Source organism: Pristiophorus japonicus, chromosome 2 (genome assembly GCF_044704955.1).
Source record: "Pristiophorus japonicus isolate sPriJap1 chromosome 2, sPriJap1.hap1, whole genome shotgun sequence".
Taxonomy (NCBI): Eukaryota; Metazoa; Chordata; class Chondrichthyes; family Pristiophoridae; genus Pristiophorus; species Pristiophorus japonicus.
Window position 1 is genome coordinate 336,055,448 of NC_091978.1, and position 12,255 is coordinate 336,067,702.

At 45.8% G+C, this 12,255-nt stretch overlaps 1 protein-coding gene across 2 annotated transcripts in view; it reads right to left on the reverse strand.

The window, feature by feature from the left end:
• The window catches only part of LOC139248643 (nocturnin-like), a 39,044-nt gene extending 27,157 nt beyond the window's left edge, over positions 1-11,887 (reverse strand). For both annotated transcript variants that reach the window (XM_070872163.1, XM_070872162.1), the window contains exon 1: positions 11,560-11,887. In XM_070872163.1, the coding sequence (XP_070728264.1) occupies positions 11,560-11,791 (232 nt within the window). In that variant the 5' untranslated portion in view covers positions 11,792-11,887. The remainder of the gene's footprint in view (positions 1-11,559) is intronic.
• Between the last annotated feature and the right edge of the window lie 368 nt (positions 11,888-12,255).

Genomic DNA, 12,255 nt, shown 5'->3' on the forward strand with positions numbered 1-12,255 from the left:
AAGTCATGTTTGACAAATTTGCTGGAATTCTTTGAGGATGTAACGAACAGGGTGGATAAAGGGGAACCAGTGGAAGTGGTGTATTTGGACTTTCAGAAGGCATTTGACAAGGTGCCACATAAAAGGTTACTGCCCAAGATAAAAGTTCATGGGATTGGGGGTAATATATTAACATGGATAGAGGATTGCCTAACTAACAGAAAGTCAGGATAAATGGTTCATTCTCTGATTAGCAACCAGTAACTAGTGGGGTGCCACAGAGATCAGTGCTGGAACCCTAACTATTTACAATCGATATTAACGACTTGGAAGAAGGAACTGAGTGTAACGTAGCCAAGTTTGCTGACGATACAAAGCTGGGAGGAAAAGCAATGTGTGAGGAGGACACAAAAAACCTGCAAAAGGACATAGACAGGCTAAGTGAGGGAGCAAAAATTTAACAGATGGAGTATAATGTTGGAAAGTGTGAGGTCATGCACTTTGGCAGAAAAAAATCAAACAGCAAGTTATTATTTAAATGGAGAAAGATTGCAAAGTGCCGTAGTACAGTGGGACCTGGGGGCATTTGTGCATGAAACACAAAAGGATAGTATGCAGGTACAGCAATTGATCAAGGCGGCCAATGGTATGTTGGCCTTTATTGCAAAGGGGATGGAGTATAAAAGCAGGGAAGTCTTATTACAGCTATAAAAAGGTATTGGTGAGGCCACACCTGGAATACTGCGTGCAGTTTTGGTTTCCATATTTACGAAAGGATATACTTGCTTTGGAGGAAGTTCAGAAAAAGTTCACTAGGTTGCTTCCGGGGATGAGGGCGTTGACTTATGAGGAAAGGTTGAGTAGGTTGGGCCTCTACTCATTGGAATTCAGAAGAATGACAGGTGATCTTATCAAAATTTCTTCTTTGAGGGTTGTAAATCTGTGGAATTCGCTGCCTCAGAGAGGTGTGGAAGCTGGGACAGTGAATAAATTTAAGACAGAAATAGACAGTTTCTTAAATGATAAGGGGATAAGGGATTATGGGGAGCGGGCAGGGAAGTGGAGCTGAGTCCATGATCAGATCAGCCATGATCTTATTGAATGGTGGAATAGGCTCGAGGGGCCGTATGGCCTACTCCTGTTCCTATTTCTTATGTTCTTATGTAAAATACACTGGCCCGGATTTTGCAGTTAGCGACAAATAAAACGATGCTCTTTACACTTACCCACAGACTTTCTGTGGGCTTTTGCACTGGAACTTGCGGCGAGTAGAAATCTAAAACAGGGCTTCACCCTCTACTGAGGATTTGGGAGCTGTGTGAACAAGGCAAACAATGGGGTGTCTCCTTAACCAGACTGAAGAATCCTTACTGACGCATGCAGAGTCTAAATCAAGAAGTGCAAGTTAGAATAGTTAATTCAATGTCAAATCATGTACAGAAAGTAAAATAAAAAAAGGAACGAAAAATGGGACTGAGGGAGATAAAAGAGACAGCAAGAAAAGAGAAAATTACATTTTTAAATAACAATTAAAATCCAAAGGAATGAGACTCCACACTTGTAAAAGTTAATTTTCAGTGCGAGAGATTGATTGGCAGTAATTATGACTCATCACACCATACAAGCTCACTTACTCTTGAATGGACAAGCTCCAACATTTTCTGGTGTGTTTAGTGGGTATCTAATGTGTAAATACCGCAACATCACGCTTTGCATGTATTTCAATGCCGAGATAGCGCAGCTGTCAGCAACTGATTTCAGCGTTTAACTGCGCATGTGCGGTCGCCGGAAGTTGCTGTCTGATTTACTCTTTAATAGAGGTGAACGGCGATAGCCTCACTCTTAGTTTTACCACAAAATCCAGGCTATTGTTTCTCCAGTCATGCGAGCTTGGTTGTAAGTACTTACCTTTAGTTGAGATATTAATGCTTTTGGTAAATAAACTTTTCTTGCCAGTATATTGTCTTACCATCATTGATTGAACTTGCATAACTAATTGGACTAATTAACAAGGAATCAAGTAGCTTTAGTTATGAGACCAGAGAAAGTGAGGCTCTTCCCACAGAAGATTAAGAGAAAATCGGATCAAGGTGCTCAGAATTAAGGTAAGCAAGGTTAAACTATTTCCATTGGTTGGCGAGTTCATAACTAGAGACATAAATTTAAGATCACTAGAACAGGAAAGTTAGGGAAACAATTTTTATTAAAATGTAGAAGGTTATTAAGATATGGTATACACTATCAAGCAACCTGCTTCCACTACTATTGCTAATAGCTTTTAAAGGAAAGTGGATAACTATTTGAAAGAGAAAATGAAAAGAGTACACGAGAACGGATAGTGGAAGAGGACAAAGTGGATAGCTCTTTCACTGAGGCAGCAGTCGCAAGATGAGCTGAACAACCTGGTTCTGTGCTGTAAGATTCTATGAATCTATAAAGCCCGTTATAAAATGTTTAAGTCACTGCAGAATTACACCATACAATATTGTACAAATGAATATCCAGCAAAAGAGAATGAACAGAACCCCAGCCTACTTACTCCTCCAAATAAAAAAAAAAGATTGAATAACGAATGATGGATGGATGAATTTTCAAAGTTTACATCTAGCAACCTGCTAGAATTTACACAGCAATAACTCGTTATAGTATTTGAAGCTAAAGCATAAAAACAGATAAGGGGCAACAAGTCATTACAGCAGGAGTGGCAAAGTCATAAAAATAGATACACGAAAATACAAACTTGCTATCAAGTACCGTCAGAGATAAAGAATGGATATTCTCGAGCTCCCTTTCTTCCCTCAATTTTAAGTAATCTCCTGAAGTAGCCAGTGACTCATGGTGGAGCATGGTTTTACAGGTTGTTCTTCAATATCTCGTCATGTAGCCATGTTTCAAGTGCCAACAGATTATTTGGCCACAGGATATATCACAGTTTAGTTCAATCTTGTTCACATAAACCTCGAGCACAAGTTACGAGTATTAATCAGAAGCAGGAACCGTGGCAGATTATTTCACTTCTCCCTTGCATTGGGGTACTGAATCCGATCATAACACAACTGCAACAAACTGAGATCAGATAATGCAACATAGTCCAAGGACTGAATCTGGGGCCTCACTAGACAAATAGTGTCAATGGGTAGCACTCTCGCCTCCGAGTCAGATGGTTGTGGGTTCAAGCCCCACTCCAGGGACTTGAGCACAAAATCTAGACTGACACTCCAGTGCAGTACTGAAGGAGTGTTGCACTGTTAAGAGATGTCGTCGGATGAAACATTAAACCGAGGCTCCGTCTGCTGTCTCAGGCGGATGTAAAAGACCCCATGGCACTATTCAAAGAGCAGGGGAGTTCTGGACAATATTCAGCTCTCAACCAACATCACTTTAAAAAAATAATGAATTAGTTATCATATTGCTGTTTGTGGGAGCTTGCTGTGCGCAAATAAACTGCCGGCTTTCCTACATTATAACTGTGACGACACTTCAAAAGTATTTCATTAGCTGTGAAATGCTTTGGGACGTCCTCGAGGTTGTAAAAGGTGCTATATAAATTCAAGTCTGTCTTCTTTTTACAAATGATGAGGAAACTTTGAATCTTGGTATAACAGCTGCTGGAGGTCTTACTTGGATGTTGGATCTGATATAACAAACTTGGAACCCAATCGTGATTGCTTTGCAGAGAGGCAGGTAATTGTGGAAGCTGTGAACCTCCAACTAGCAGAATGATGGATTGACGGGTGCCCATGTGTGGTCAGGAGGATGATGGGTTAGTTTATATTTTAGGATGTATTGTGCTGCTCATGAGCAGCTCCCAGTAACCACTGCCCACCAAGTGAGGGCACAAAATGATGATCACAAGCCAATAAGCAGTGCTTTGTGCTGTTAAGCTGCACGGTTTTAGCTGACTGTACCCCTGCACACACATTAAGGTTCTTCAACATTGGCTCTTGCCAATGTACACTCCAGCTCTCTGGCCTTAAGCAAGCCAGTGAATGTCGGTACAAAATGTGCACTCCATACCTGGCAAATAGATATGCAACTTAAGTTTGGTCACTTAAGCATGGTGATGGGTTTCCAATTGAACATCAAGCTTGTCTGGCCAACCTTACAAAGTTCAGAGCTGCAAGAGAAAATATCTGGCCTGGGCTTTCTAACACTACAGCTTCCATTCTGGTAGAGTAAAGGCAAAACTGGACGTCCTCTGCTGTCGAGATTGGGCCTGTTTTTGTTCAAGAATGGTCTAAACAGCTTTAGAATTGCACATTGAAAGTGGTCATTGAAATTTGTCATGCAGGTACAGCATGCGGTGAAGGCGGCAAATGGCATGTTGGCCTTCATAGCGAGAGGATTTCAGTATAGGGGCAGGGAGGTCTTACTGCAGTTGTACAGGACCTTGGTGAGGCCACACCTTGAATGAGGCCCCAGCTGTTTACATTGTACATTAATGATTTAGACGAGGGGATTAAATGTAGTATCTCCAAATTTGCGGATGACACTAAGTTGGGTGGCAGTGTGAGCTGCGAGGAGGATGCTATGAGGCTGCAGAGTGACTTGGATAGGTTAGGTGAGTGGGCAAATGCATGGCAGATGAAGTATAATGTGGATAAATGTGAGGTTATCCACTTTGGTGGTAAAAACAGAGAGACAGACTATTATCTGAACGGTGACAGATTAGGAAAAGGGGAGGTGCAACGAGACCTGGGTGTCATGGTACATCAGTCATTGAAGGTTGGCATGCAGGTACAGCAGGCGGTTAAGAAAGCAAATGGCATGTTGGCCTTCATAGCGAGGGGATTTGAGTACAGGGGCAGGGAGGTGTTGCTACAGTTGTACAGGGCCTTGGTGAGGCCACACCTTGAGTATTGTGTACAGTTTTGGTCTCCTAACTTGAGGAGGGACATTCTTGCTATTGAGGGAATGCAGCGAAGATTCACCAGACTGATTCCCGGGATGGTGGGACTGACCTATCAAGAAAGACTGGATCAACTGGGCTTGTATTCACTGGAGTTCAGAAGAATGAGAGGGGACCTCATAGAAACGTTTAAAATTCTGACGGGTTTAGACAGGTTAGATGCAGGAAGAATGTTCCCAATGTTGGGGAAGTCCAGAACCAGGGGTCACAGTCTAAGGATAAGGGATAAGCCATTTAGGACCGAGATGAGGAGAAACTTCTTCACCCAGAGAGTGGTGAACCTGTGGAATTCTCTACCACAGAAAGTAGTTGAGGCCAATTCATTAAATATATTCAAAAGGGAGTTAGATGAAGTCCTTACTACTCGGGGGATCAAGGGGTATGGCGAGAAAGCAGGAAGGGGGTACTGAGGTTGCATATTCAGCCATGAACTCATTGAATGGCGGTGCAGGCTAGAAGGGCTGAATGGCCTACTCCTGCACCTATTTTCTATGTTTCTATGAATATTGTGTACTGTTTTGGTCTCCTGATCTGAGGAAGGACATTCTTGCTATTGAGGGAATGCAGCGAAGGTTCACCAGACTGATTCCCGGGATGGCAGGTCTGACATATGAAGAAAGACTGGATCCACTAGGCTTATATTCACTGGAATTTAGAAGAATGAGAGGGGATCTCATAGAAATATATAACATTTTGATGGGATTGGTCAGGTTAGATGCAGGAAGAATGTTTCCGATGTTGAGGAAGTCCAGAACCAGGGGTCACAGTCTAAGGGTAAGGGGTAAGCCATTTAGGACTGAGAGAACAGAAAGCAGAGAGTCGGGATAAATGGGTCCTTTTCAGGTTGGAAATCGGTGGTGTGCCACAGGGATCGGTGCTGGGACCACAACTGTTTATAATATACATAGATGACCTGGAAGAGGGGACAGAGTGTAGTGTAACAAAATTTGCAGATGACACTAAGATTAGTGGGAAAGCGGGTTGTGTAGAGGACACAGAGAGACTGCAAAGAGATTTGGATAGGTTAAGCGAATGGGCGAAGGTTTGGCAGATGGAATACAATGTCGGAAGTGTGAGGTCATCCAACTTGGGAAAAAAAAACAGTAAAAGGGAATATTATTTGAATGGGGAGAAATTACAACATGCTGAGATGCAGAGGGACCTGGGGGTCCTTGTGCATGAATCCCAAAAAGTTAGTTTGCAGGTGCAGCAGGTAATCAGGAAGGCGAATGGCATGTTGGCCTTCATTGCGAGAGGGGTGGAGTACAAAAGCAGGGAGGTCCTGCTGCAACTGTATAGGGTATTGGTACGGCCGCACCTGGAGTACTGCGTGCAGTTTTGGTCACCTTACTTAAGGAAGGATATACTGGCTTTGGGGGGGGGTACAGAGACGATTCACAAGGCTGATTCCGGAGATGAGGAGGTTACCTTATGATGATAGATTGAGTAGACTGGGTCTTTACTCGTTGGAGTTCAGAAGGATGAGGGGTGATCTTATAGAAACATTTAAAATCATGAAAGGGATAGACAAGATAGAGGCAGAGAGGTCGTTTCCACTAGTAGGGGAGGCTAGAACTAGGGGGCACAGCCTCAAAATATCGGGGAGCCAATTTAAAACCGAGTTGAGAAGGAATTTCTTCTTCCAGAGGGTTGTGAATCTGTGGAATTCTCTGCCCAAGGAAGCAGTTGAGTCTAGCTCATTGAATTTATTCAAGTCACAGACAGATCGATTTTTAACCAATAAGGGAATTAAGGGTTACGGAGAGAGGGCGGGTAAGTGGAGCGGAGTCCACGGCCAGATCAGCCATGATCTTATTGAATGGCGGAGCAGGCTCGAGGGGCTAGATGGCCTACTCCTGTTCCTAATGCTTATGTTCTGTTCTTATGTTGAGATGAGGAGAAACTTCTTCACTCAGAGAATTGTGAACCTGTGGAATTCTCTACCACAGAAAGTTGTTGAGGCCAGTTTGTTAGATATATTCAAAAGGGAGTTAGATGTGCCCTTACGGCTAAAGGGATCAAGGGGTATGGAAAGAAAACAGGAATGGGGTACTAGAGTTGCATGATCAGCCATGATCATATTGAATGGTGGTGCAGGCTCGAAGGGCCGAATGGCCTACTCCTGCACCTATTTTCTATGTTTCTATCTGCAGTCTACAGTATTCTATTACAGTAAAAGTCCAAGTTAAAATGTATTACGGGTATTTTCAGTATAACCTATGGCACTATTTTATTTTGTTCAATGGAGTTGTGATAAATAATTGCAGTCTTTTTTCCAATTGGTTTCCAAAAATACTAGCAAGAAAGAACATTCAATGATTTGATGAACAATGAAACTGCCTCTAGCAGCCTAGGAGATCATTGGATTTATATGGAGATTACTTACGTGGCGATCATCGCCTTAAAATTCCTGCCGCAAGTGTGCTCCCCACCCCCACCCACCCCTCTCACGACGTCACTCGACTGCCGCCATGGAGCGCAGACAGAAGGAGTCTGGAGAGGCAGGAATAGTGTGTGTTGACATTCAGCAGAGCATCTGAGATGGGGTGATCTCACCATTTGGGGCGGGGCAGAGGCACATTCCCTATAAGCTGCGGGGCAGCACAGCTCTCTGCCAGTCCCACGCAGCCCGGGACCGGCATTTGTTAAACTTTGCGCATGTGAGAATATGAGAATATGAGAATGTGCTATGCACCCAAAAAAATGAGGGGTTATTGGGTTTGGAGGCAGTCTTGAAATCTGGGGGAGGCGGGGGCGGGTGGGGAGAGAGATAGAGGGATGGTGGACAGCAATCTGAAATCTGAAGCAGGAAGGGATGGAACCTCAGGAATGGGACTTCAGGGGTAGAGATGGGGAATGTGGGCTCAGGGAGAGATAGAAACTGGGGAATGTGGTCTTGGGAAGCAAAGTAGAAAGGAATGAGAAGGGGATAGGAGTCGAGAGATTGGCGCTCAAGCGGGGTGGCACAATCATTGTTTACAGAACTAGGAGCAGCAACATGGACTGGCAGCAGCACTGAGAGAGGAGCAGCCAATAAACTGGAAGAAGCAAGGGCAAGGGAGGAGGAACATTCTTAAACTGAGGGCTATTAGGCTGTGGGATGCTTCAACACCTGCTAGTGAAATACAAACTAATATTTTATCTGAAAGGGAAGAGGGTGAACATAAGAGGAGAAAGACAAAAGGACCTGGAAGTTACAGGAGAGCGGGCTAGTGCTGGTGGCTGAAGACCTCCTCCTGTGCTGTAGTTTCTCGGTTTACCCTCTTCGTCTGCTCATAGGAGGCCCCAGGTTCTTGGAACTTCTCGTTCAACAACTGCTGGAGTGAAACCACGAGCAAAAAAAAAGTCAACGACATCTGTAATAGTCATCGGATCAGATGTCACATGATCACAGCATCGCATGGTCAGATGTCGTGGTCAGAACATCATGTGACTTCAGATGGCGGAATCAATTTTATTTCCAATTCCTGTCAAATATTATCAGGTATTTATTATTTAAAACGGTATTAAGTGCAGAGCAGAACAGATGCAGAGTGCGAAGCGGCTAGGCGGGAGAAAAACTACGGTCAGACTGCGGGCAACGAGAGCGACCCAACCACTGAAAACCCAACTCCGGCTGGAGAGCGGGGAAAAAGTAAAGCTGCGATTGGAGGATCACATCAGTATGTCAGGTATTGATGAACTGCCAACAAACAGGCAGCAACCAGCTCTCCCTCTGCAGGATGCCAATATAGCAGATCCCAGAATCACGACACCGCTCCCTCAATGGAAAAGAACACCAGGATGACATTGAAGTAGGAAAGCCAACGAACAGAAAATAGAACTGAAATCACAAGCAGGCCCCCCGGGAGGCCTTTCCCGGAGCGGGCCCCCCCGGGAGGCCTTTCCCGGAGCGGGCCCCCCCGGGAGGCCTTTCCCGGAGCGGGCCCCCCCGGGAGGCCTTTCCCGGAGCGGGCCCCCCCGGGAGGCCTAGTCTAGAACGTGCCTACGTGGTCTTTTCCAGAGAGTGATTTTAATAGGGGAACAAAAAGCAGTGAATTCAGACACTTACCCCACAATTTGCTTCCTTGCAGGTACAACAAGCAATCAGGAAGGCAAATGGAATGTTGGCCATTGGTGCAAGGAGGATGGAGCATAAAAGCAGAGAAGTATTGCTACAACTGTACAGTGCATTGGTAAGGCCACACCTCGAGTACTGCGTACAGTTTTGGTCTCCTTATTTAAGGAGGGATATACTTGCATTGGAGGCAGTTCAGAGAAGCTTCACTAGGTTGATTCCTGAGATTGAGGGGTTGACTTATGAAGAGGGGTTGACTTATGAAGAACGGGTGAGCAGGTTGGGCCTCATTGTAGTTTAGAAGAATGAGAGGTGATCTTATTAAAATGTATAAGATTCTGAGGGGGTTTGACAGGGTAGATGTAGAGAGGATATTTCCCCTCGTGGGAGAATCTAAAACTAGGGGGGGGAATAGTTTCAGAATAAGGGGGCGCTCATTAAGAACTGAGATGAGGAGGAATTTCTTCTCTCCGTGGGTCATAAATCTGTGGAATTCTCTGCCTCAAAGAGCTTTGGAGGCTGGGTCATTGAATATATTTAAGGTGGAGATAGACAGATTTTTGTATGATAAGGGAGTGAAGGGTTATGGGGAGCGGGCAGGGGTGGAGCTGAGCCGAAGATCAGATCAGCCATGATCTTATTAAATGGTGGAGCAGGCTCGAGGGGCCAACTGACCTACTCCTATTTCTTATGTTCTTATACTGATTCAAAGATCAGTGTTTGATTGTCAATGGAATCTGCAGGAAACGCATTGCAGATTCTGATTTGATTCTAAAACTGAAGAGAATACTATTTTGAGAAGCAAACCCCAAATTAAAAAGGAACCACCTCTGAAAGAAAATACCTTACCTTTTGGAAATTGAAGACATCACCCCTTCAAGAGGGCATCCTTCCAGAAATGTGCCCATTCATCAGTGGTGCCATAATTCAGCAGCTTATTCATTCTGCCAGTCCCATTTCAATTTTTTTTTTAAATTGTATCATTTTTATTATAAATCTTTCAAATAATTAAACTATGTACTCGAGAAAATTGAAACAATTCTCATGGCGGAACAGAACAATCAGTTGGTTACATTCCAGTCATTCATCATTCAGCTACTTGGCATTGTTAGTACATCTCCCCTGATTTCTAAACATGGCAAAACTGGGTACAAAGAGTACTCACCGGTAAAGACCACTTGTCAAAAAAGAATTACAATAATCTGCAGCTATAGAAGAATGCTGTTCTAACTTTTCTGTCCCGTGGACTCCCTGCAAATACAGATGGATTTCACAATACGCCCCCCAACCCTAACTTCCAAAAGACAATGCCAGCTATGCAACCCAAGCAAGGGAGGGATGTGCTTGGAGAAAATGTTCCTATTAGACCACAGCTAGAGTACTGTGTACAGTTCTGGTCACCACATTACAGGAAAGATATGATTGCACTAGAGTGGGAGCAGAGGAGATTTAAAATGATATTGCCAGGCCTGGAGAATTTTAGCTATGAAGAAAGATTGGATAGGCTGGAGTTGTTTTCTTTGGAACAGAGGAGGCTGAAGGGAGACTTAACTGAGGTGCGTAAAATTATGAGAGGCCTAGATAGGGTGGATAGGAGGCACCTATTTCCCTTAGCAGATAGGTCAATAAAGTATTTAGTAGAAGGATTAGAGGAGAGCTGAGGAGAACTTCACCCAGAGAGCGGTGGGATTCTGTAACTCACTACCTGAAAGGGTGGTAGAGGCAGAAACCCTCATTGCATTTAAAAAGTACTTGGATATGCACTTGAAGTGCCGTTACCTACGGGCTTCGGACCAACAGCTGGAAAGTGGGATTAGGCTGGACAGCTCTTTTTTGGTAGGCAGACACGATGGGCCGAATGGCCTCCTGTGCCGTAAAGTTCTATGATTCTAACATACAGAAGCAACAAGTGCAGATTCTGATGAGATGGACAATCTATGACCTCGCAGACCCCCTGGAAACCCCCCCACCGGGCTCCAGCCATCAGTTTAAAAATTGATGCTCCAACTGTAGCTCCAACTCGGCACCAAACCCCATCGGTTGGCCAACGTGTCTTTTGAATGATGTTGAGAGCGAGTGACCCTGTTGCCCCTCCCAGCCCTTCTCAACAATTGACGACGTTCACTTCTACTTTCCGAATAGAGAAAACACTCATCCTTGCCCAAGAATGAATGAATCACACCGGCACCCACCCACAGAGAGGCGGCACTCCGATTAGTCGGAGTGAAAGACGCTTCTGGATTAATCAGTGGATGGCTCGACCTCACTATAGATGGTCCCTCCTCTGCCACAGAATGAATCGCATCATATGTCCCCTCCCAGTACAGAGAGATAGCCCCCCGCCGATTAGTCGGTAGTCCTCGATTAGTCAGTCAGGGAACTGATTATTGCCACAGAATCAATCGCACCATCCCCTCCCGGTACTGAGACACAATCCTCGATTAGTCGACGCTCCTCCGCACCATCCCCACTCCCTCCCGGTATAGAGCCCCCCGATTAATCGGCGTCAATGACGCTCCTCGATTAGTCAGTCAGCGAACCACGGGTTGGTGCCACACAATGAACCGCGCCGACCCCCGCCTGTCACACCGCGCCCAGTGTGGCTCCTACTCACCAGCTGCCGCACCGACCGTTGCCGCCGCAGCCGCCGCTCCTCCGCCCGGTGTACCCGCCGCTGCCTTTCCGCCGGCCGCTCCCACGTGTGTGTTCACCTCACAGGCGCCCAGCACCGAGTCGGTTTTCCGCAGCGGGGCCCGGCGCCGGCAGACGGGGGAAGAGCCCGACATGAGCTGGAGGAGATCCCGCTGGCGTAAGGTTGCGCGCAGCCGAGCCGGTACCTGATACATTACCACCCGTACAAGGCTGACTGCGGCCGCTGCTACTGCCTGTCTGCCTCACCTTCCCCCCCGCTGCTCTCACAGTCCAGGCCGGCTCGGCACTGCGGCCCACAGCACGGCTCCGGGCTCCGCCTCCCGTCCCAGTGACGCGCCTCCGCCTCCGCCACCCCTCACACAGCACGCGGGGGGGGGGGGTGCGCACACACCTAAACCCTCACATTTCAAAGCATTGACACAAATTCTAAACGTGGCACAAATGACTGTCATCGGACTGGACGTAAAAAAAACGGTAGAATTATATTTAAGGAAATCCACGCTTGTTGCTTCAGCTTAGTCAACGCGGTAATTGTGCGCTCCCCCTCCCGGTGTCGAGGTGTGTGGACTCGTCCACTGTCACCTTGGCGGTGCGTTGGAAGGTTCCAGGTCACCAAGTGTCAGTGGTGAATTTCAGGCAGAGTATAAGGTATCAGTGA